Genomic DNA, 23,128 nt, shown 5'->3' on the forward strand with positions numbered 1-23,128 from the left:
GAATGGGAGGATACTTATGAAAAAACTTGAACGTCTAACATTGGATAAAATAGGAACAACCCGAAATTTCGAATCGAATTCAAATCAAATGTCAGGAAGACTATTAACATCTTCAAATGGACCAACAGGCCTCTGCCATTGACTTCTACATGAACTTGGCAGGTTTTAGGTGGCAAAGTATCGAACTGTTTCCATGGCCGAGTTGTGATAAATCTCACATTCGAATTTCAATTGGTGGTTTTAAATTCGAATTTGTGAGTTTTGACCAAAAAACTATTTGAAAATTAGAATTAGAATTTACCGTTTGAACCTTAGTAAATCTGCCCCTAAGTGTAAAAACCATGAAATTCTCTAATAGAAAAAATCACCAGGTAAAAATTGTCGACATCCTATAGAAGTCAATGATAGTTGCGCTGATTCTATTGGACCTTTTTCATCAAATCAATGATTTGGCCTTTTAGAGGTTTAGAGGTTTGAGTGAGAGAGATAGATTTGGGGCTAGGTTACATTTAGAAACCACAGTACTACAGTTGTGTTGGGAACTTTAAGGGGAATTCAGATGGGCAGCACTCCTAATAAAAAAAATGCCTTTATTTTTCAAATGCAGGGCAACAAAGACATGCCCTGCATTTGAAAATAAAGGCATTTTTTAATAGGAGTGCTGCCCATCTGAACAAGTGTTGTATACGTGTGGAAGGACACGTGGGAAAAGTGCACCTGTGAACCAAGTTGCAGACAAGTGAGTGTGACTTGAATTGAGGGGGCAGATTTATTAAGGGTCAAATTGAAAACTGAAATTAAAATTTTTGAATTTTCTTATGGAATTATCCAAACTCTATTCCAGTTTTTTAAAAACATTTAATTCGAGATTCGAGATTTATCATACTCTGGCGCTTTAAGAATTCAAATTTAACTATTTGCCTCCTACAACCTGCCGAATTACTGTTTGAGTCAATTGGAGAGGTCCAGTGATCAATTTGGAGATGTTAGACCTGTCTTCTGCCTGGGTGTAGATGGATGCAGCTGAGTAGTAAAGTGTAAAATATCTATTGTATCTTCCCCTACATCTCACATTAGATGCCTTCTTCAGTTCCCTGTGAAGATACCTCCTTTCCTGTAAATTGCAAGAGATGCCTTTTAATCCATCATAAAGTTCTACAGATGAAGAAGACACAAAATGCAATGTGTGGTCCCCTAATATATTTATGCACATCCATTCTAGTGTCTATTGTGCATGATGTTTGCTGTCTTTGTTGCGCATTACTTCTACAATATCCATTTTAAGAACTGGAAAGAAAAGATCCACTGCATACTCTAGTTGGAGCCACACCATTACACATTCAGTAAAGGCCCAAATTATACTGCTCTGTCAATAACTCCCATGCTAATAGAATTACTTTTTATCTCAAAATGTGTAACATTACATGAATCTACAATAAATATAATTTGCTCAGTCCATAAATTGGCCAGATCACCCTGCAAATAAGCAGGGGGATCTGCATGGTTTTATCTTATTTCTGTCTTTTGGGAAAAAACATGTAACATTTCTTTCATCGCTTTAACTCAACCTGCAAATAAACAAATGAAATCCAAAACACAATATATACTATAACAAAATGTATTTTCCTATACAAAAATATATGAAAATGTGTAAAAGCTATCAGGAGCAAAGAACATACCTCTTCTGGATTATATTTTGCCAAAACACCATTGCCGTGGAACTCTTCCAAAACATCTTTCAGTTTCTTTGTTGAATCTTGGGTGCGAGATAAACAAGATAGGTTTGTTTATAAGTCATGATAATGAATATGTTGGTGGATATATAACAAAAATATGTGCATTTGTCATTGTCCTTCCCAGCCAAATTTACAATGGCATTGGCTCCCAGCACAATTTATGGAAGTTATACATGTTCACAGTACCAATGTACTGTATATGTATATAAATTGTTCTGCGAGATGATTGGTTACTGTGTATATTATAGTTTATTGACTTTTTTATTACCCTCTTTGTATTCATTTGTTCATCCCACTTACCCACAGCTGAAAACAAGTACAGGGAGCAAAATTAACTTGTGTTCCTATAAGCTTGTGTAGGGGATCAGACAAATCCTTTCACTATTTTTTCCATTTGTGACATCATCTAGCCCAGTTACAGGCTGGAAAGCCATTTAATTGACTGGACGCCTAATGCATCCCTGGGAGAGGAGGAGGACCCAGGGGAGTGCCTGCTAAAAAGAGCACCTGCCACAGCAGCCAGCCAGAGCCAGAGAAAGGCATGACATGTGAAAGAGCTGTAGTACTAAGTGAAACTGTATTTTGTACTCAGCTGGACAGATCTGAGTTTCAGCCCAGAAGGAGAGATTGCCTTGCATTCCGTTCAGGGTTGGATGCCAGTTGCAATCCTTGTTTGTCCCTTGTGTGAGGACAGGTGTTTCTTGTGAGCCTGCCACATGGGAGCTACAGCCTATATCCTAAAGGAGAGGTACATTGAGACAGGTATCGCTACCCGGGGAATAAAGAGCTCTGGGAAAAAGGTACATTTCATGTGAAGTGAACTGTGTTGTCCACCCGGAGTGGAGAGAGACTGTGCTAGTTACTACACAGAACAATGTTTCCCCAGTGTAGGAATATTATTGCATTGCACTGTTTAATGTATTATTTTTTTACATAGAGTTTCTCTTGGGTTACCGCAAACTGTGTGTTTTTTTTGTCCTAGTGGAAATCCCCTGAGGTGTGATTCTCAGTGTTCACTAGATGGAGGCACTGAGCTGTAAATCCCAGTTCCCAGCATTTTTCACACGCAAAGAGAATTTGGAGCCCTGGATTGCAAAGGGTTAACAGCTATTTAGATTGGCTTCCATAAGCAGTTGCAAAGTGAGCATAACAGTAATCTGTCTTTGTTTAGCAACCCATTAATATGCATGTAGGTTTTTAGAGTGTGAAAGGTAACACACCCATCCAAGCAAGGAAGAACAACACTCGCTGGATAAAGTGCAGCATCTGGAATTGACTCTGGACCATAGCACTGCAAGGGTGTACTACAAGGCTACCTATACATTATGTGTAAAAATATATTCAGGTATAGCATCTACAGTATTTAATGGAATGCTTTTGACTCTGGATAAGGGAGCTTTCCGTAATTTTGATCATCATACAGAAAGTCTGCTAAAAAGCATTAAATGTCATAAAAATAAACCCAATAAACTGTAATTATTTTATTAAATTACATAGGTTTTCCTAGTCACAGAAGAAATTATATTTAATTCTAAGCATATACACATATAGTTCATTTATATATAGGAGGGTAAAGGTTTTGCTCATGTTTACTTCATACAGTGCCGATAATGGTTAAGAAAGCCAAGAGCTGGTCCTGTTTCACAGTTGGGACAAGGAGTTGTTTCCCTTTCCATGTATTCTCAATCTCTATCACTAGTTGACCAGGGGTGTCATGTTTCCCTAGTCCTTAAAAAGGGGCATCACCATGTGATTGGTCTTTTTGGACCCAACTTGCTGGAGGGGCTGGTTGATGCTGGATAACGCAAGGTGAAGGTAGGCCTCAATAGGAGAAATTAGTGTGAACAAAGATCTGTAATAACTCAATCTGAGAGAGAATAATGAGTAGAGCAGGCAGAGGCTCCAACAATAATAACAATAAAGGTAGTTCCTGATGGTTAGGCTCAGGAATATAAGTTTATTGGAGTAATGAACCACTATGAACATCTGCTAACACTGAGGATTAATTCATACAAGGTAGAATTACATACAAAAAAAAGATTTAAACAGAAGAGTAAATCTAATCTTTGCAAAATTTTTAAAAAAAAACATTTTTTTCTATGGCTGTTCGGATTTTACTATGCCATGCACATCTTAGGTATCCAGAAGCTTCTAAATCATTCTCAATAGGCTTACAATGGGGATGAGATAAGGAAACATTGCCGTGCTAGCTGGAGATAATGTGCATTTGCAAAGAAAAATGGGCATCTTACTGTTTCAGTACATAAAAATTGCTGTTTCTGTATTACACTTTTACTAAACAGAAAATAATATATGACATCAGGCTTAAATAGCCCTATATTTTTTTCTGCCCATCTCACTATGTAGAACCGACAAGGCAGCTTCCATTGCTAAATGGCTATTTAGTGATTTTAAATATTTTAGAGTCTCTAAAGGCTTTGCTAATCAAAAATATAATTCTTCAAGCCAAACCATGTTGTACTAGCTCATCTATATTTTTAGAAAAATTGTTTTCTTCCCTTTTTGGGAAGGTTTTTATTTTGCAGTTTTAAAAATACATATTACAGTTATAGAGACTTCACTTATATGTCAGTTTATAAAGAGCTCATTGTTTATTCACTGTGGCTACAGTTGGCACCGCGGAGCCCGTCCATATAATGTTTTAGCATAGAGCAATAGGAAAAAACAGTAGGGCATGGTAGTGTGTGTTGGGTAACACATGCCTCTTCTAACTATCCCTAGTCCCAGCCCTGGTATCAGGTATATTTCCCACAAGTTAAACTCGGTGCCAATTTTAGGAATAATTTCCCAGAACAAAAGGCAGGAAAAAGTGCTAATTTCACTTACAGTATGCATAATATCTACATCAACACATGGCAGGATTAGTAGCGTACAATTGCCATGCCCAATACTGCATTCCTGTGTGTTGTAGAAAATTATTATTGCTGTTTTTGGGGAGCTCAGCCTCCCCAAACTTTCATTAAAATCTGCCTATGAGTACTGAAATTACATGAAATAACCATGCACGTTCTTTCCTGAAAGCACATGTAGCATGCACTGTTATTGCAGACATTTTTGAATATATATTTAAATTATTTCAGGTACACTGGGCAACTAAAATTAGTTGGCCTAGATGTTTAACATCCAGAATAATGTAATGGATCTCCTTCTTGTCTCTTATCTATTGTTTACTCACACACTTAGATTTTCTATACCATTACTATTTATGCAGTTATATATAATATGTTGTTTATGCTGGTTCATTTCACAGTGCAGCCAAACACACACACAAGCAACAGCATGGGTGGAAAGTCTGCAGCTTGTGCATAAAACATATCCACTAAAGGCTGCTATTTGGCATTTTGCAGATGAAAAAGCACCCATAGGTTCTAATGGATAGAAAAAAAAAAGTTTTGCATGGTTTGAAAAAATTGTCATTTCACAAATTTTTGGATGCATCAGATTAGATTACTAAAGGCTGCATATATCATTAAACAAGGCTTACAATGAGTAAACATTACCCCTTCAAACGAAACCCAATCTCAAGCCTGAGAACAATTCTACTCCCCCTAATTTCTTTTCCTACTGTGCCCCCCGGCCTATCTGCTGGCCTATTCATCACCAACTCCACCTTAACGTTAACACCCTTACTTTTAGCTACCTAGTAGGGCAGCCCTATCATGCCACAAGCTGCGACGGACCAATCTCCTAACTCTACATGTTTCAGGAACCTGGAATTGAACGCTGAACTGTATACTTGTTCCTGTACCCTTCTGGTTCCCATGTTCCCTGCCTTGTTTCTTGCTTCTGTTCTCCGGTCCCCATCCTTTACCCAATTCCTGTTTTGCTGTGGATTTCAATGGTTCTGACCTCCGACCTCTTTCCGACCTTGCTTGTCTGCTGCCTGCCATTGACCTCAGCCTGCTTTATGGACCTTGCTTGTCTGCCGCCAGCCCTATCCATTCTGCCTGTTTAGTGACCCTGCCTTTTCTACCACTAAGCCTCACCACAGGTCTGTATTGGAACTTGTTCATTTCTTTGTCTTATTAATTAAAAGTCTATTCTTCATTTATGGCTTCTTTGCATTATACAGCCATTGATGGGTTCATCTTTGGTTATTCATTACACTGGCTTCTACCTGACAGTCACTCACCAGTGGCTAGACCTGGCACCATGTTCATTGGGAAAATGACACTGCCTGGTCCCCTGTTCTTTCCTCAGGTAAGAGGATCCTGCTCTCCCTCTTGATGCAGTTTAAAAGCTTATGAACTTCCCCATTCTTACTTTCCCCTAACAACTACAAATCTCATCATGCCAATAACTCTCCCCTTTCCTCATGTCCCTATTCATCACTCAGTCATGCCCCTTCTGCTCCACATTCACCATGCTCACGACAAAGGGCTTCTCTCCTAATTGCAATTCTGCACTAAAAAAAGGATTCTGGGAAGCAATACAATTTGCCAACAGATTAATCAGCATGATGTGTTAAAAAGCTCTTTTTTCATTTTTTTCTAGGTCGAGATACTGTATATTATGATGGATTTTTCATACTGAAAAAAAAACCCAATCCTGTGACAATAAAACAGATTATTATTATTTGTAATATTCTATATACTATACCATAAGAAGTATAATCCATATAATTCTAGTACAATTTAGCTAATCTTATCTTTGTAGCACACTAAATTGATGTACTGTGTTCTGCAGAACCTGGATACAAGTGGAAAATTCCACTCATCTGTGCAGAAAAGAAAGAAAAAAAAAAATCATACAATAACATGCACAGCCAGCGTAATTCACCACACCCACCCTAATCAAGCCATCATTCACAGCCACTTCAGTTCCACTGCATGCACTCGGAATCTTACAAAACCATTTGAAAAGATAATGTTGACTGAGTCATTCGAATAACAAAGCTTTAAACCATCAGTCCCTTGCTTCCAACATAGAAAATAATATCTGCAATGGAAATGTCAGGGGAACATTGGTTTCAGTCACGCATTTAAAAAAGAAGAAAGAAAATCTGAACAAAAATATAATTTGCACATATCAGCCAATATGCACAGTATTTAACTCATTTTGTAACAACATCACAAGCACACTTGTGATTAATATAGTGATACATCTCCTTAAATGCGTGTTCATCTACTGAGTCACCAAGGGGACTGAAAACCTGGCATGAGGAGCAGAGCGCATTATCAGGAGGTGCAGCCAAGGCGTGTCCTTAAAACATGACATGGGGGAGGCAATAAGGCCCTGTTAAAGTATGTGCCTCCTGATGCATGTCGGAATGATGCACAACTTAGGGGCAGGAAAACTACATGCCATTTCCTGCCCAACCCCTCTTGGATAGAGTTCTACTTCAGAGGAAATCAGTGGGCTGATACAAATTTTTTGAACTTTGCACACTTATGTGCAAAAATATAATTTGTGAAGTTTTAGATTTTTTATCAACTCAATAACTTAACGTAAAAAAACTTAAGTGGTTGCTTACTAAAAAAAATCCGAATATAAAGTGGGATAATATCATGGGGAAAAAACTCCAATACCTCGGATTTTTTGTAAGCTCAAAAAGAATGGCTTGAATTTTGCCTAAAACAGCTCCTTTTGACCTCTACATTAACTCACAAGCTTTTAGATACAGAAGTTTTACATTCATGTTTTTTTGAGTTCTTTGCACTTAATAAATACCAAACATTAGAGTTTTTGAAAATATAATAAGAATTTGTGAGTTTTTGTACAGAAACAATTGAATCAAAAATTTGAATTCATCCCTAGAATTCTTCTTCCAAAATAACCTCTTATGTGTAGCTGTCAAAGAAATCTTAAAAGACCAGATATCTGTGATTTTGGAGCAATGGGAATGATTGCCTGTTTCAGTGTTGTCCAACATGGTTCCAATGTGGCTCTCCAAGAGATTTTTATGGCCCTTTGAGTTGTTAAAAAGCTTAATTGACTTCCCTGGATGACTTCATCATTTATTTATTATAGTCTAGCCCCCAAACATGTAGTTTAATGAATACTTGTCTCACTTTATGGAAACACTTGGACAGCACAGTTCTATTTAAAATATTTTAAGATTCATTCTGAGATGCCCATTATGGGAAATTCACAGAATAGCGATTACCGGCTTCCAGTGCCCGATGACTATATGTGTTAGTTTAAATGATCTTAGTACTGGAATCTTAAAAAACAGTATGAAACATAAATCAGTGGAGAATACAGAAGAACTATTTGCTTATGTCAGGAAACCCCTAGAGTTCAGATGTTTGTCAATGTTATTCTAGCTGCACTGCAGTAATATAAAATACTTATTGGTTGCTATGGGTTATGGTAATGTGGCAAACTCCCCGGTATTACTAATTATATTGTGTTTTAAAGAGAAATTAAATCTCTGTTGAATTTGAGTGTTATAAATTATTGGTTATGGCTGAGACTTGAATTATTATTATTTGACTTCCAAATGTTGTTAATGCAGGTATAATATCTGTTACCTGTTATATACAAGACTCCAAATTATGGAAAGGCCCTCTCCCATAGACTCGATTTTAAGCAAATAAATCAAACTTTTCACAAATGATCTACTTTTTCTCTGTAATATTAAACAATACCTTATATTGATCCCAACTAAGATGTAATAAGTCCTTACTGGAGGCAAAAATTCTGGTCAGTTTACTTAAGGTATGGTAATCCAAATTAAGACCCATTATCTGGGACCAAGTATTCTGGATAACAGGTCCCATACCAGTACTGTTTTTAAAGAAACATAATTTAGCTAATTCTTTAGTAATATTGTATTGGGTAAAAACTTGACTTGGTACATATTTTATGTCTTTTAGTGCTCTACATATTTCTTGAGTCATGTAACTCCCTAAGGTTTATGCCTAATAGATCTCTTGTAATTTAGTGTTTAGCCTTGGGATAATTTTTCATATTCTGATTAAATAACTATGAGTCATTATTAATAAATCTTGTCATAAAAGTGTTGCTCATCATAACTCTTCTTAAAACTTGTAAAAAATAGTGTTGATGAAACTGGTTTAAGATAATAATTTCATTACTGTGCTGAGTACTTTTAAATATGACAGCACACAGAGGGGTGACATGCTGAAATGACTTGTAGAAAAAAACTTAACAAATCCTGTATTAAGGGTGCTAAAATTAAAGGGAACAGAAACAGTCGTCACAGGAGAATAAGACTCACATTAAGGGGCAGATATATCGATAAACTCCTATGAACTCCCATTAACTCGAAATTAAAAAAAAAAAAAACAAGCAATCAAACTTTTTCGGGTGAACGAGATCGACCTGCAATCTCGACTCGAATTCTATTAAAAAATTTTCACCCAAAAAAACTTGATTTTCAGGATGTCTCCAAACAACTGCAAATTGATTCCAGGATGTCCCCCATATGATAAAACAGCATTTCGGCACGTTTGAGGTGGCGAATAGTCAAATTTGAATTCTTAAAGGTCAGGTACATGATGCATTTAGAATTTTTTTAAACATTTTTAACTATTCCCTAGTTTAATTACACTAAAATAAACCCTAACATTTACATTTTTAAATTCAAATTCTCACTTTGACCCGTGATAAATCTGCTCCTAAAGGTATGTTTTTAGGTTGCCTTAAGAACCATGCACAAGACAACAGTTGGGCGTATGCATTTCAATTTGGACTATCTTGGTCACACTGCGCTAACCTATAGTACCTAGGTTTTATTGATGCATGGTACTCACTTGACATACAGTAGAATTCAGTTTAAGGGTAGACAGCCTCCAGAGAAAGAAAATCTAAACTATAATCTTTACATTTCAAGTGCTTAATTAGACCTGGGGCAACGTGCATTTGCTTTAGTGATATACCCTTGGTTTTTAACCCAGAGTATGGACTTAATACCCTAGGTTTTTGCACAGATGAACTGTATGTGCTTTGTGAATTTACACAGTGATAAATAGTCCCAGCATGTACTTATATTTTCCATACACTACCAAGCATTTTATCTGCAGTTGTAGGAAAAGTTAGACTGATACTTTATATTTAGGACCAAGATTAAGGCTTGTGCCTCAATCTGCAGGCTTCTGTACATTATTTCCATTATGTTTTTCTTCTGCTGCTAACAGTTGAAGCTTTACTATTTGCTGCCTTCACATAATACAACTTCAACCTTTAGGAATTGCCTTGGAGGCACTACAGAGTATCAGTTGGGTAAACAATCAATATAATATGTAAGTTAATTCATTGATTCATTGTGTCTCTATTATAGAATAAAAGAGGCAGTTGGGCCATCAAAAAAACAATGTATGTAAATCCATCAAAATAGATTTCAATTGTAAGTGGATTTTAAATTCTTCACCACTGTATCTAGAACTTAGGCTATTAAATAATTGTATGGTCTTTCCTGTAAATTGATTTCTTATGTTTCAGTTTTCTTTACACTACTTTGTGAAATGTTCTGTCATTCTAGTGATTGTCTGCCAAAGAGCTTACAATGAAACAATATTTTAATGTTTCTGTGATATTGCATCTTTACCCTCTGGCTTTCCTCGTTGTCTTTATCTGAATAGTTGCTATGCTACAAGGCCTAGATAGACCTTGAAAATGCAAACTATAAAGTATTTATACAATTTGTGTGTCTACTACTAATACACTACCTCTTTCAATGCAGTTGTTGTAGCCGACAGTAAATTACAATTGAGTTTGACTTCTACAGCACAATTTCTGTTGCTACAAACTTTTATTTTTTCAAAGTTCAAGAAATCTAATTTGTGTCCTCTACTAAAATGTACATATTTTCCTTCTAAAACTTCATTGGTGTCACTTCTGGATATATTAATCAGAATTGCTTCTACAACATATCATTAAATTATAGAGCTAACTAACCCTGTGTTTGGGGGGATCATTATAAATTATTCAAAGGGATACTATGGGGCAGATTTATCAAGGGTCCAATTTCGAAGTAAAAAATACTTTGAAATTCAACCATCGAATTAAAATACCTCGAATTCGAATATCGAAGTCAAAGTATTTTTCAACTAATTTGACCATTGACCAATCGAAGTAAAATCGTTTGATAGAATGATTAAATCATTCGAATCGAACGATTCGAACGATTCGAACGATTTTAGCATTTGATCGAACGATTTTAGTTTGATGTGTGAAGACTTAGAAAAATGGTCTAGAAGGTCCCCATAGGCTAACACAGCACTTCGGCAGGTTTATTTTGGTGAAGTTTTGAAGTCGAAGTTTTTTTAAAGAGACAGTACTTCGATTATCGAATATTCTAATATTCGAACTATTTTACTTCGAATCGAATTAGAAGTAAATTCGAAGTCGTAGTATCCTATTCGATGGTCAAAGTATCCAAAAAATTACTTAGGGGCAAATTCATCAAGGGTCGAATATCGAGGGTTAATTAACCCTCGATATTCGACTGGGAATGAAAATCCTTCGACTTCGAATATCGAAGTCGAAGGATTTTGTGCAAATACTTCGATCGAACGATCGAAGGAATAATCATTCACTCGAACGATTAAATCCTTCGAATCAAAAGATTAGAAGGATTTTAATCCAACGATCGAAGGATTATCCTTCGACCAAAAAAACTTAGCCAAGCCTATGGGGATCTTCCCCATAGGCTAACATTGGGTTCGGTAGCTTTTAGGTGGCGAACTAGGGGGTCAAAGTTTTTTTTAAAGAGACAGTACTTCGACTATCGAATGGTCGAATAGTCAACGATTTTTAGTTCGAATCCTTCAATTCGAAGTCGAAGGTCGAAGTAGCCCATTCGATGGTCGAAGTAGCCAAAAAAACACTTCGAAATTCGAAGTATTTTTTCTTCTATTCCTTCACTCGAAGTTAATGAATTGGCCCCTTAGAATTACAAATTTTTTTTACTTCGAAAATTCCCTTGAATTCAATTTGACCCTTGATAATTCTGCCCCTATGTTATTTTCATGCTTTAAGCAGATCTTAGTTCATAGTGCAAGTGATGGCCGAATTTATTTGGTAGGCGCGAATTTGCGCGAATTTCCCAGTTTCACCGCCGACGAATAAATTTGCCAATTTGCCGTGAAAATTCCCGGCCCAATCGAAAAAATTCACCCATTACTAGACATAATATATAGAAATGTAATATACATTTGAAGGGGTGTTTATTAAAACTTGAATTTTCTCATTATTTTAAAAATTAAGGGGTCGATTCACCAAGGGTCGAATATCGAGGGTTAATTAACCCTCGATATTCGACTGTGAATTAAAATCCTTCGACTTCAAATATCAAAGTCGAAGGATTTTAGCGCAAATAGTTTGATCGTTCGATGGAACGATTAAATCCTTCGAATTGAAGGATTATCCTTCGACCAAAAAAACTTAGGCAAGCCTATGGGGACCTTCCCCATAGGCTAACATTGAGTTCCGTAGGTTTTAGATGGCAAACTAGGGGGTCAAAGTTTTTTCTTAAAGAGACAGTACTTCGACTATCGAATGGTCCAATAGTCGAACGATTTTTAGTCGTAGGTCGAAGTAGCCCATTCGATGGTCGAAGTAGCCCAAAAAACACTTGAAATTTGAAGTTTTTTCACTTCAAATCCTTCACTCGAAGTTAGTGATTCAGCCCCTTAAAATCTCAAAACATTTTTGGTTTTTTTGCTACAAATTTGGATTTTTCCCCTTAAAAACTCGACCAGAAAAATTTGAGGCTTTATAAATAGTCCCCTAAGTTTTCAATGTTGTAGTTTTGCATGCATCAGCAGGAAGGCCTCATATTTCTCATGCATACATTTTCTTACAATCTAGTTTATTATTGCTAGTAGTGAAGTCTCCAGCATAAAATTGAAGGTTTCATACACTGCACTGTTCTTTGTCAATACGGTCATTGGTTTACCACATGGGGAAAAGGTACTTTAGAATCTTTACCAGCCGCTAAATTGAATGCAATATTTCTATAACGATGAAACAAGGAGTGAAATAGCTAATTTACACATTAGATTCATACATACAAACTTCCATCCTCATTATTTGCAATTCATATTGAAATTCAGTGTGGAAATTAAACCATTCAAAAGAAATGACACTTACATTCTGCATATTTTTGAAGCTGAGAGAATTCTGCAGGGCTGAGATTGACCCACTTTTCCTGGTTAATCATGATGGTCATAGAGCTTCCAGTTACATAAAGAACAAGTGTGACACTTTGAAGGCAGCAATAATTAAAACTGTTTCCTTCCAATTCCCAAGAGCCTTTAGTCTGCCATTTACAGTGAGGAAATCCACTATGAAGTCATTTTGCATTTAAATGTCTGCAACAGAAAAAGCACAATAAAGTATTAGCCAGTCACCAGCATTCCTGTAATTTTCAATATTTCAAAATGTTGTTTTGAACAACCCATTGCATTTGTGAGTTAAATATGCATTCCACATCTTTATCTCTAATTTAAAATATTCTTTCGGAACCTGTGGAGGAAAAACAACAAACCTCCCCTTAACAGCTACTTTCCTTCTATACCTTCTTATCTGGACTTTATCTCCATAATGTCATTTTATATTTGCAGTGCTTTGTCACTATACATGGCAAGAATTCCCGAAAATATCAGTGAAGAAAATGTCATAAAAATGTGATATTTGTGCTGACATATTCACAGACACATTTTCCATCATGTTTCCACCTCTACTGACAATTAAAAGAAATGTTTTTAAAGATGGTATTTTATGGTTTGTAGTGATGGGCAAATTTATTTGCCAGGCACGAATTTGCTGTGAATTCCCGTGTTTCGCCGCCGGCGAATAAATTCATGGAACAACTGCGAAAATTCGCCGGCGTCCAAAAAACAGTACGCCAGCGGTGTTTCACCAATTTTTTTTGCCGTTTTGCGAATTTCACAGGAAATTCAGTACTTTTTCAGCTAAGCGAACCGGGACGAATTTGCCCATCACTGATGGTTTGTTTGTGTGCAATGTGAATCATACGATCCCAGAGGGTGGCCCTTATTTTTTAAAATGGCAGTTTTCTATTTATGATTACCCAATGGCACATACTACTAAAAAAGTATATTATTATGAAAATAGTTTATGTACATGAAGCAGGATTTTACATATGAGCTGTTTAATGCAATATATTTATATAGAGACCTACATTGTTTGAGGTGTATAGTTTTCCTTTAAGTTTGTCTAGCACGAGTTACATTTTCACAGCGCAATAACAACAGGTTTTTCCATGTATACAACACTTTTTAAAATTTGCCAGCATTATGGCAAATCCAGGAAACTTTAAAGGGCATGTAAAGGCAAAAAAATAAAATCCCATTTTTACATTCTTTAATGAAAAAGATACCTACCTCCAATATATTTTGATTAGAAAATGTGTACCATTTTTATAAGAAACCTGACTGCATGTAGTGAAATTCTCCCTTCATTTACTGCTGTGGATAGGAATTGTCAGACGGTCCCTAACTGCTGAGCAGAGAAACAATCATACTTATGAACAGCAGGGGGAGCCTCCCACCTTACTTTCCAGCCATGCAGAACTCAAGCAGCTTTGTTTATAACGATCCCTAAGCAGCTCAGACCACACTGAGCATGTGCACAGTCTTAGTCTTGCAAAGATGTTTAACAAAGTTAAAAGATGGTGATCCCCTGTGGCCAACTTTGAAAGCATAAATTATTTGTTTGATTAGGCTTGTGGTGCAGTAAGTCCATGTTTATGTTTAGTATACAAAATACAGCATTTCTAGCCTTATTCTATTTTAGACTTTACATGCCCGTTAAGATATCTTCTGTGAATTTGTTGTGCTTGCCACACTTATAACAAACAAGAATAACAAATCATCTGAAATGACCCACCATATGATGCACCTCAATGTATTTTTACCATGGCCAGAATTAGGGGTAGGCAAAGAGTTTGCTTAGGGCACAGCGCTGGTGGCGCTAAGCAGGACATGTACCTCTTGCCTGCATACACCTAGTGCAGACCCTTGAATTTCTCCAGTACTGATCTCACTGCTCCCTGATGCTCCCTCATATCTCCTCCACCCCCTCATTGTCACTTGTGTTGCCCTAGGCAAACCAACCAGCCTGACCCAGCACTGGCTTTTACATAAAAAGGAACACATTTTTCCTCCCACCCTCCCCTGTCCCCTAGTCGGCAATACAGTTCATAACACAGGGCAGGAATGCACAGTAATTGAACTGCATATCAATACAGAGAGATACAATTGTGAAGTACATATTCAAGGGGTTGTATGTTTGCTAGTTATAATTCTGTTGGTAGAGGATAGTCATCAAGTCAGCTCTCTCATACCTTTTTGAATTTGTTTGGTGAGCCACGTACCACATATGTTAGTTTGATTAATGTAAGCATATGGTTAACAAGGTTTAAGCAGCTTAGGTTGTAACCAGTAAAGAATAATGGCTTTCCTCACATAGAATAGTAACATGCAGTAGAGTGTAGTTATGGGAGAAATTCGTGAAAACGCATTGAAGTCAATGGGCTTTAAAATAGACACGCAACAATTTTTATGCGCACAATAATTTTAACGTGCAACAATTTTGACGCGTGCTGTAATTTTGACCCTCAACAATTTTTTTTCGATGCAGCAAATTTTTCGCCGGCAAATTTTCACTACAGTTTCCTGAAAACATTTGTGGGTGGCAAGATGCGAAGATTCGCTGCAAATCTATGCCTGGCTAATAAATCTACCCATCACTTGTGGAGTCTTCTAGTGTGATTGTAGGAGACTAGGTCATCCACTACCCCCAGTATTCATGCTTCAGGAAAGATGACTTGAGGCAAGTCTAAATGATCACTGAGATATTGAACCACTTTCTTCCAATTTTTTTCAATGATTTTGTCTAAATAATATATAAAAAGTCAGTGGTAGGACGGTGACAACATTAGTTACCTCCCCTCACTGCAAAGAAGGAGATGTTCTCCTCACCCTAAAGTTCAGGCATGTTCCCTACGCAAATCATTTTCAATAGCCTCTCTACATAAATTACTCTTCTCTATTGTTATATTTTAACTGCTTGGAACTTTGGATATGTAGATATACTGGTATCTTTCCTTTGGAGATCAGAACCATATATGTTGTATCAGCAAGTTTTAACTTTCACACATGCTCTGCAGATATTCTTATAGAACTGAATGTATAAATGTGTGTTAATAGGGTTTGGCGGGACTAGGCTTCCTTTAAAAATTCAGTCACTGAATGTAATTTAATTGTATTTTACTGTATTTAACTGTCATACATGTAGAGACTGAGCATGTCCAGAAACCAAAACCCCAATAGCTTCCCCTATAGCTTCGGACTTCGGCTTCGGCTATTTTCATGGCTTCTGGTCTTTTCGCCACTTCAGGACTTTGGCTGTTCGGTGGTTTGGGACTTCGGAAGGGGACAGAGCTTTGTTGCTGTCAAGGGGGGCCCGGTGCTTTTGAAAATTGCAGCACGTCCCCCTTCAACCCAGTGCACTTGTACCCCCTGTGCCTCCCTGATGGCGGCCCTGACTCCAAGGTACTGTTTTATTATTACAGAAAAAAAAAAACATTAAAAATAACTGAAATATTTGACTAAAATGAAGTCTATGGAAGATGGCCTTCCTGTCATTTGGAGCTCTCTGGATAATGGATCTCATATCTGTACTATAATCAGTAATTAAGAAGAATGATGGAAATTTATGTACTACATTACAACATGGTAAAACTTTAGTTTGTCAATGTTTGACAAGAAACAACAGGTAATGTAATTATGTGGTACACAATAAAGAACAAAATATTACATGAAAGGCATTGGGATCCATATGATAGAATATAGCATTGCACTACACAGGATATAGACTACTTGAATACAGCAACATGTTAAATCTCAGATGAAGACTGCAATTATTATGAGAACAGAGAAGGCACTTCAGATGATGACTCACGTCTTTTATTCAATTTTAGATTTTCTTGTAGAACAATAAGATTAAAAAAGGAAAGACAAACATTTCAAGATACATATGGGGGAATGTAAAATGTTCTGCGCGCAAAAGTGTGGTGTTTATACAAATGGCCTGTAGATGTCACTGTGCTCAAGACTTATACTGTGCATACTTTCTATACAGCTTGTGGTGTTAGAGTTGCTTACTGTTGCGTAATGGCTGCAAGCCTGCTAATAAAGCACTGTTGTACTCTACTCATCCTGCTACTAAAACATGACAAAAAGGTTTGCAAAGACTATTGTGAATGTTAGCATAGAATGGCTTTTGTGAACATTCACAGTGTATGTAATAAAATTTCACAATTGCAAGTGTATTTTGCAATGGAATATTTCATGAAACTCCAGAGCAGGTGTTAATACTAACTTTTTCTTATATATGCCAGAGAATCAATCTGATTCTCATTTTTGTCAAAGTTGTTTGTCGCACTGATTTTTTTTTTTTTGATAAGTTTTATTGGTTAATGAAGGGTATTTGGGTTTGGTATCATTTTTTTTTTAACTTAAGTGAGAAAATGTTGAGTATTAATAAATAACCCCCTTAATTATGAGTGACGATATTAGCCAGGCATGGAAATACAGTGAAAATTTGCACTTCACCATTGGTGAGTGTTTTCACGAAACTGCTGGCAAATTTTGTTGCAGAAATTTTCTCTGCAAAAAAAAGCAAGAAAAACATTTCCTGCCCATTGATTTCAGCGTACTGTATTTTGTGCGAAAAAACACCCATTGCCGCAAAACAGTTTTTGTAAAAAACAAAAAAAGGTGATAAAAAACACCCATTGACGCTTTTCACAAATTTTTTAATTTTTTACATTTTTTAATGTTTTGCAAACATTAAGCAGACGCAGCCCTCCAGCTGCCTCTGCATCAAAACCTACCTAGTAGAGCGTGGCTGCTCATTTTGCTAAAATAATCTTTTTTTGCTAGGGGAAAAAACACCAAAAATCTCAATAACTATCTTATCCTTAAAATAAACCAACTCCCTAATTTACCAGCCATTAGAGTAATTTGTCTTGGATGGAAATATTCAATACATGGATATGCTTATTTGCTGCAAAAAAATATTTATACTTTATTAAATGTATGAAACCATACACACTGTGGTGTTTAAACTGGGTTAAACCATCATGTAAAATGAAATCACATTAGCATAATAAAAGCAAAATATCAGCTACATGTTATCACTTATTTTCAATATGATAAGTAGAGAATAATACTGAGTAATTATTGCACTAGTAATTCTTTTCAGGCTTAATACAGTTCATTAGTATTTTAGGTCAAAAGCTTTTATCACATACAAGATATAGACTTTTCTTGCACCAGTAAGGTTTTTGTGATACATTATGAGTGAAATATATTGTTATTGTATTCCTAGCACCACTGTTGGGTTGAATATACTTTACATTGACAGGCTTTAAATTTTAATTCATCAGTTCAACAAACAGCAGTTTCTATTATTTTAAAATGCATCCATCCAGTAGAAGGATTAGTGCGGAATCTTTATTCTTTTACCCTGATTGGAATGTGTGTTCAGCAGAGGCCATATGCTTGTTTATAACAGTGGATTGTTGAATAAGAACATCTCTCTGCCTCTAACACAATTTAGGATGGGGCTATTAGTTTCATAATCCAGTTATTTGTGATCATTATATGCAAAGACCGTAGAGGATTTATGTCAATTACAAAAAAAAAATGATGCCAGTCAATAGCCACAAATAGTGAAAACTTCAGAATGCCATATTTTTTGAGTGCATTGAACTATCAGAATTTGCAGCTCTTCAGTATACTATCTACTGAACTGTGGTGTCCGTTAGTTATTGTGTAAGCTCTAGCTGTCACCAAGACTGGTGGCAAACCATACAGATAAATATACAATGTATAAACCTGCTAATGTGAGACACAAATTTAGAAATTAATTTTTTCAATCATAAGAAACTATGTAAATCCACCCTGAAACAATAATGTAAGGACTTAGTACAGGTATAGGATCCCTTGTCCGGAAACCCGATATCCAGAAAGCTCCGAATTACGGAATGGTCTCCCATAGACTCCATATTATCCAAATAATCCAAATTTTTAAAAATGATTTCCTTTTTCTCTGTAATAATAAAACAGTAGCTTGTACTTTATCCCAACTAAGCTATAATTAATCCTTAATGGAAGCAAAACCAGCCAATTGGGTTTATTTAATGTTTAAATGAATTTCTAGTAGACCTAAGGCATGAAGACCCAAATTACAGAAAGATCCGTTATCCGGATCCGAGCATTCTGGATAACAGGTCCCATACCTGTACTGGTATTGGATCAGTTATCCAGAATGCTCGAGACCTGGGGTTTTCCAAACAATGAGTCTTTCCATAGTTTTGAGCTCCGTAACTTAAGTCTACTAAAAATCATTTAAACGTTAATTAAACCCAATTGGATTATTTTGCCTACAATAAGGGTTAGTTATATCTCAGTTGTTATCAATTACAAGTATTGTTTTATTATTAATGATAATCATATTCAAAAATTTGAATTATTTGATGAAAATGGATTCTATGGGTGATGGCCTTCCTGTAATTCAGAGCTTTCTGAAAAATGGGTTTCCGGATAACAGATCCCATACCTGTACTATAGTTTAAGATTAGACTAAACCTAAGTAAGAGATTTGTTGATGCACCTTGGTTAGAGGTGATGAATATTTCAGAGAGACTAATCAAGTTATGGAGTAAGTAATGGAGTAAACCATCTCTACAAGGAGGGAATACAGTGAGGAACAGAGGTGGGTAATAGAAACTGCCCTTATGTTCATTAACAGATAGGATGGGCAATATATTTCACCATATTTCGCCAAGTTTTGCTGACAAAAAAAAAATTGATTTTGATTTTAATGCATTTGGCAGCATTTTTGCAGTCTACCTAATTTTTGGCAAAGCAAATCCGTTCACATTTGCCCCTTAACATTTAACAAACAAACAATGCAAGTTTACTCCAGAGATCACAGTGTAAGACAGGTAGGATATGTGTTTTCATCTGGCATCTAGCTTTGTGACCCATGGTGCAGCATATTTGAAAGAATGGGCCAATAGCAGTAACTGATTTATTAAACTGCAGCTTTTCCTTTTTTGACGAACGAAAAACATGAAAAAGGGCTTTTTCAACTGGAAGATCTTTCTTTCCTTTTTGGTTTTAATGGTTTTCAGGTATTTTGATGCTGGATTTTATGAATAATTATGACTTTTAACTACAAAAAAGTCTTAGTTATTGAGAAACAAGTCAAAAACATTGTGGTTTTCACTACTTTTCCCATTTGTGCTTTTTTTTCCCAGTTCTGATTTTTTAATCAATTTCATGACATTTGTGGTTTTAAAGAAAGTGAGTAGTGATGAGCAAATCTGTCCTGTTTCACTAAAAAATTATCGAAACAGAGAAAAAAATTGTGAAATGCATTGACGTCAATGGGCATCAACATTATTTTATGTGCGACAATTTTTTTCTCACTCCAAATGGCCGTTTTTCTTGTGGCGACTTTTTTGTCTCCGAAACTTTTTGTCTTAGCAACTTTTTTGTCCTAGCGACTTTTTTGCCCAGATGCATTAAAGTCAACGGGCGTATCTGTAGAAATATCAAACTGGACTTGCTGTGGTTTTTGGTTTTATTGGTTTGTCTAGAAGTTATGTCTAGACAAGCTAATGCATAAAAATCTGCTTCGTAACAAATGATGCTTAATAATAAAATCCAATGACATAAAATTAAAATTAAGTTGACCAATAAGATAGATTCAAGTAAAATACGTAATCTAAAATGTTGATGAAGTTTTTGATCTGGGTATAAAATTGTCAAGGGAAAAATTCTCTGTCTGATTTGCTGTATTGCTAAATCTGCAGTTTCATGCACCTAACAAATAAATCTATCTTCTGAGTTTGAGCATTATGCGTGTGTCCAGATGTGGTGATTGCCTGAAAGATAAACTACCGAACTCTTCAAATCTCCTGGTACACTGTCCTTGCCAAGCAATTGCAATGTCAATGGGGACTGCTTGAGGCATGTTAATTCTCCATTACAAAGCTATTTAACACATATATCTTTTTATCAATACTGTGTCTTATGTATACAGATCTGCTATTATTATTGTGTACAGAGTGGATACCATCTGCTGTATTTTACTTAAAATTCTTTGCCCAAACTTTTTAAACTGATGTTTGGTTTATGATTTTGTTCCTGTATTTTAAATTTAAAAGCCAATATTAAAAGAACATTGCTAAAAGAAATGCTGCACTTAGGGTAATGACACACTCAATTGTTTGGGTAATTTAAGAAGCAAGTTTTAAAGTAGCCCATAAATGCACCATTAAAACCCCCCAAACAGCACTTACTTTGAAACTGCCAGACAAGGACTCATATCCCTAGTATCTATGGGGAGCTATTTCTGCTGCTTTTACAATATATTTTCGCTGTGCTTAATTTGCCTGAAACAGCTCCCTATACAATTGGCCATAACATGATATACTTGCCCAGGGGAAAAAAACGCACCTCTACCTTGTGGTCAGACAAATTATATTTCTGAAGAAATTTAAAACAAAAAAAATATATTGGAATTGTAACCATAGTGATAAACACAGGAGGAAATGAAGTACAATCTATGGTAACAATGGACCAAGCATTACTTCATGTGCTCTTTCAGTGGGTATTTTTATTAAATAAAGAAAACAAGCACCAAACCTTTCTTTTTGTACATCACTCTGAGCCACTTGAAGTTTTCTTTGGTAACATATTTAAAACATAGAACAAAAATACAAAATGTTTTGGCACTTTATCATGGAACAATATGCAACAGTTTTGATAAAGAAAATGCTGGTGTTTGCATGTTTCTAATTGTTCTTTACCTGCATTGCTATTTTAAGAATATATAAAAACATGAGACAAGCATAGTCCAGAGCTGACCATAAATTAATGAATATTTGTTATGGACAGGCTACATCAGGATAAATATTCACAATATTTTCGGAGTATTGAGCATTGAGTTCCAAGGCACGGCCACCTCAGATGATGTACTCTGTAAAATGGATTGATAAATAAGGGGAAAAACTCAATGCTAACTTCACAAACTATTCCCAGAATTCCCCCCCCACCTGCTGGAGAATTATAATGCACAAGGCGCCCTCCTCCACCTGTTTTGGTCTGCCCACACATCCAACCAATATGGTCCGAAATAGCTGAACTACTGAACCATGTCTCATGGTTGCTATGGGTTATTGCTCCTCTGCAAACGTTGTGCCTTTTATTACAAAAGGGGGTAAGTGTGTTTTTTAGACGCTAAATAGGATACGGAAAAAAAGACAAGAAAAGTGCAATACCTATCAAATCACATAAAGGACAGGCAAAAATTACAGTGTAAGAACTTACCGTGTTCAGAACTGATTTACGAAAACCTCTTTACAAAAATGTATCCAAACTGAAACCGAACAAGTAAGAGAATGTACAGCTTTTGGCTTTCTGACAGCTCGGCAGTGATGAAAGCATTTCTGCTGAATTTGACAGTGTATTAGAATGTTTCTGCCTGAGAGCCCGAGAAAAGGCCAATAGCAGTTTCTATACATAAAAACAAATTCAAAAAACCCCTTAGGTAACATGCTGAAAATTGTCAAACCTTTTTTTATATTCCTTGCAATGGTTTAATGGTAATGCAAAATCTAGAGATAAAATAGCTAAGGGGAAATTTCTTGTGTCGCGGTATAAATAGAATCGACATTAGGTCAAAACAAGATGACTTGAGTCTATAGGATACGTCTTGTCTAATCTGCACTCTGCAGCTTGAAGGAAATCCAGAGCAATGCAACATAGACGTAATGGTACTTAATGGTTTCCATACATATTTTCACTTAATTATGGAGTGAAAAACACTAAAGTCTCAGGTGCTAATTGTTGGGCAATGTACATTGTGCAAAATTATGGTGGTTTACACCCCATTATGGGGCTTTTCACCCTGTCACACACTTTGTAATAAAGGGCTACTACATAACTGCAGAGAAAAAGCAATTCAGTCATGATGCAAAGTTCTATTCATCAAACACATTTTTCTGGTGTTGTTTTGGAGTCAATGGGTATTTTTTTGCCATCCAAATGCACTAGAGTCAATAAGTGTTCTTGGTCCTTGGTCCTTTGCTTTTTAACTTGTTTATTAACCTGGAGGTGGCCATTGAAATACTGTTTCTATTTTTACTGATAATATTAATTTTACAAAACTATAACTTTCATACAGGATGTTGCCACTTTGAAGAGCAATTTTACAAAATTACAAAACTGGGCAGTGAATGTGAATGCATACACAGTTGGGACGAGTGTATACATTTGTATACATGTACACTGCTGTCCATTTGAAGGCATTGAACTTGATGACCTTTGGTCTTTTTTTCAACCCAATTGAACTAAGTAGCT

At 36.1% G+C, this 23,128-nt stretch overlaps 1 protein-coding gene across 1 annotated transcript in view; it reads right to left on the reverse strand.

Moving 5' to 3' along the window:
• dgkb.S (diacylglycerol kinase beta S homeolog) overlaps positions 1 to 23,128 on the reverse strand; it is a 267,377-nt gene that overhangs the window by 223,231 nt on the left and 21,018 nt on the right. Inside the window, exons 2-3 of the mRNA XM_041567492.1 lie at positions 12,816 to 13,036; positions 1,680 to 1,756 (exon numbers count right to left, since the gene is read on the reverse strand). Coding sequence (XP_041423426.1) covers positions 1,680 to 1,756; positions 12,816 to 12,894 — 156 coding nt within the window. The 5' untranslated portion in view covers positions 12,895 to 13,036. The remainder of the gene's footprint in view (positions 1 to 1,679; positions 1,757 to 12,815; positions 13,037 to 23,128) is intronic.

The sequence above is a fragment of the Xenopus laevis genome, chromosome 6S (assembly GCF_017654675.1).
Source record: "Xenopus laevis strain J_2021 chromosome 6S, Xenopus_laevis_v10.1, whole genome shotgun sequence".
Lineage (NCBI taxonomy): Eukaryota > Metazoa > Chordata > Amphibia > Anura > Pipidae > Xenopus > Xenopus laevis.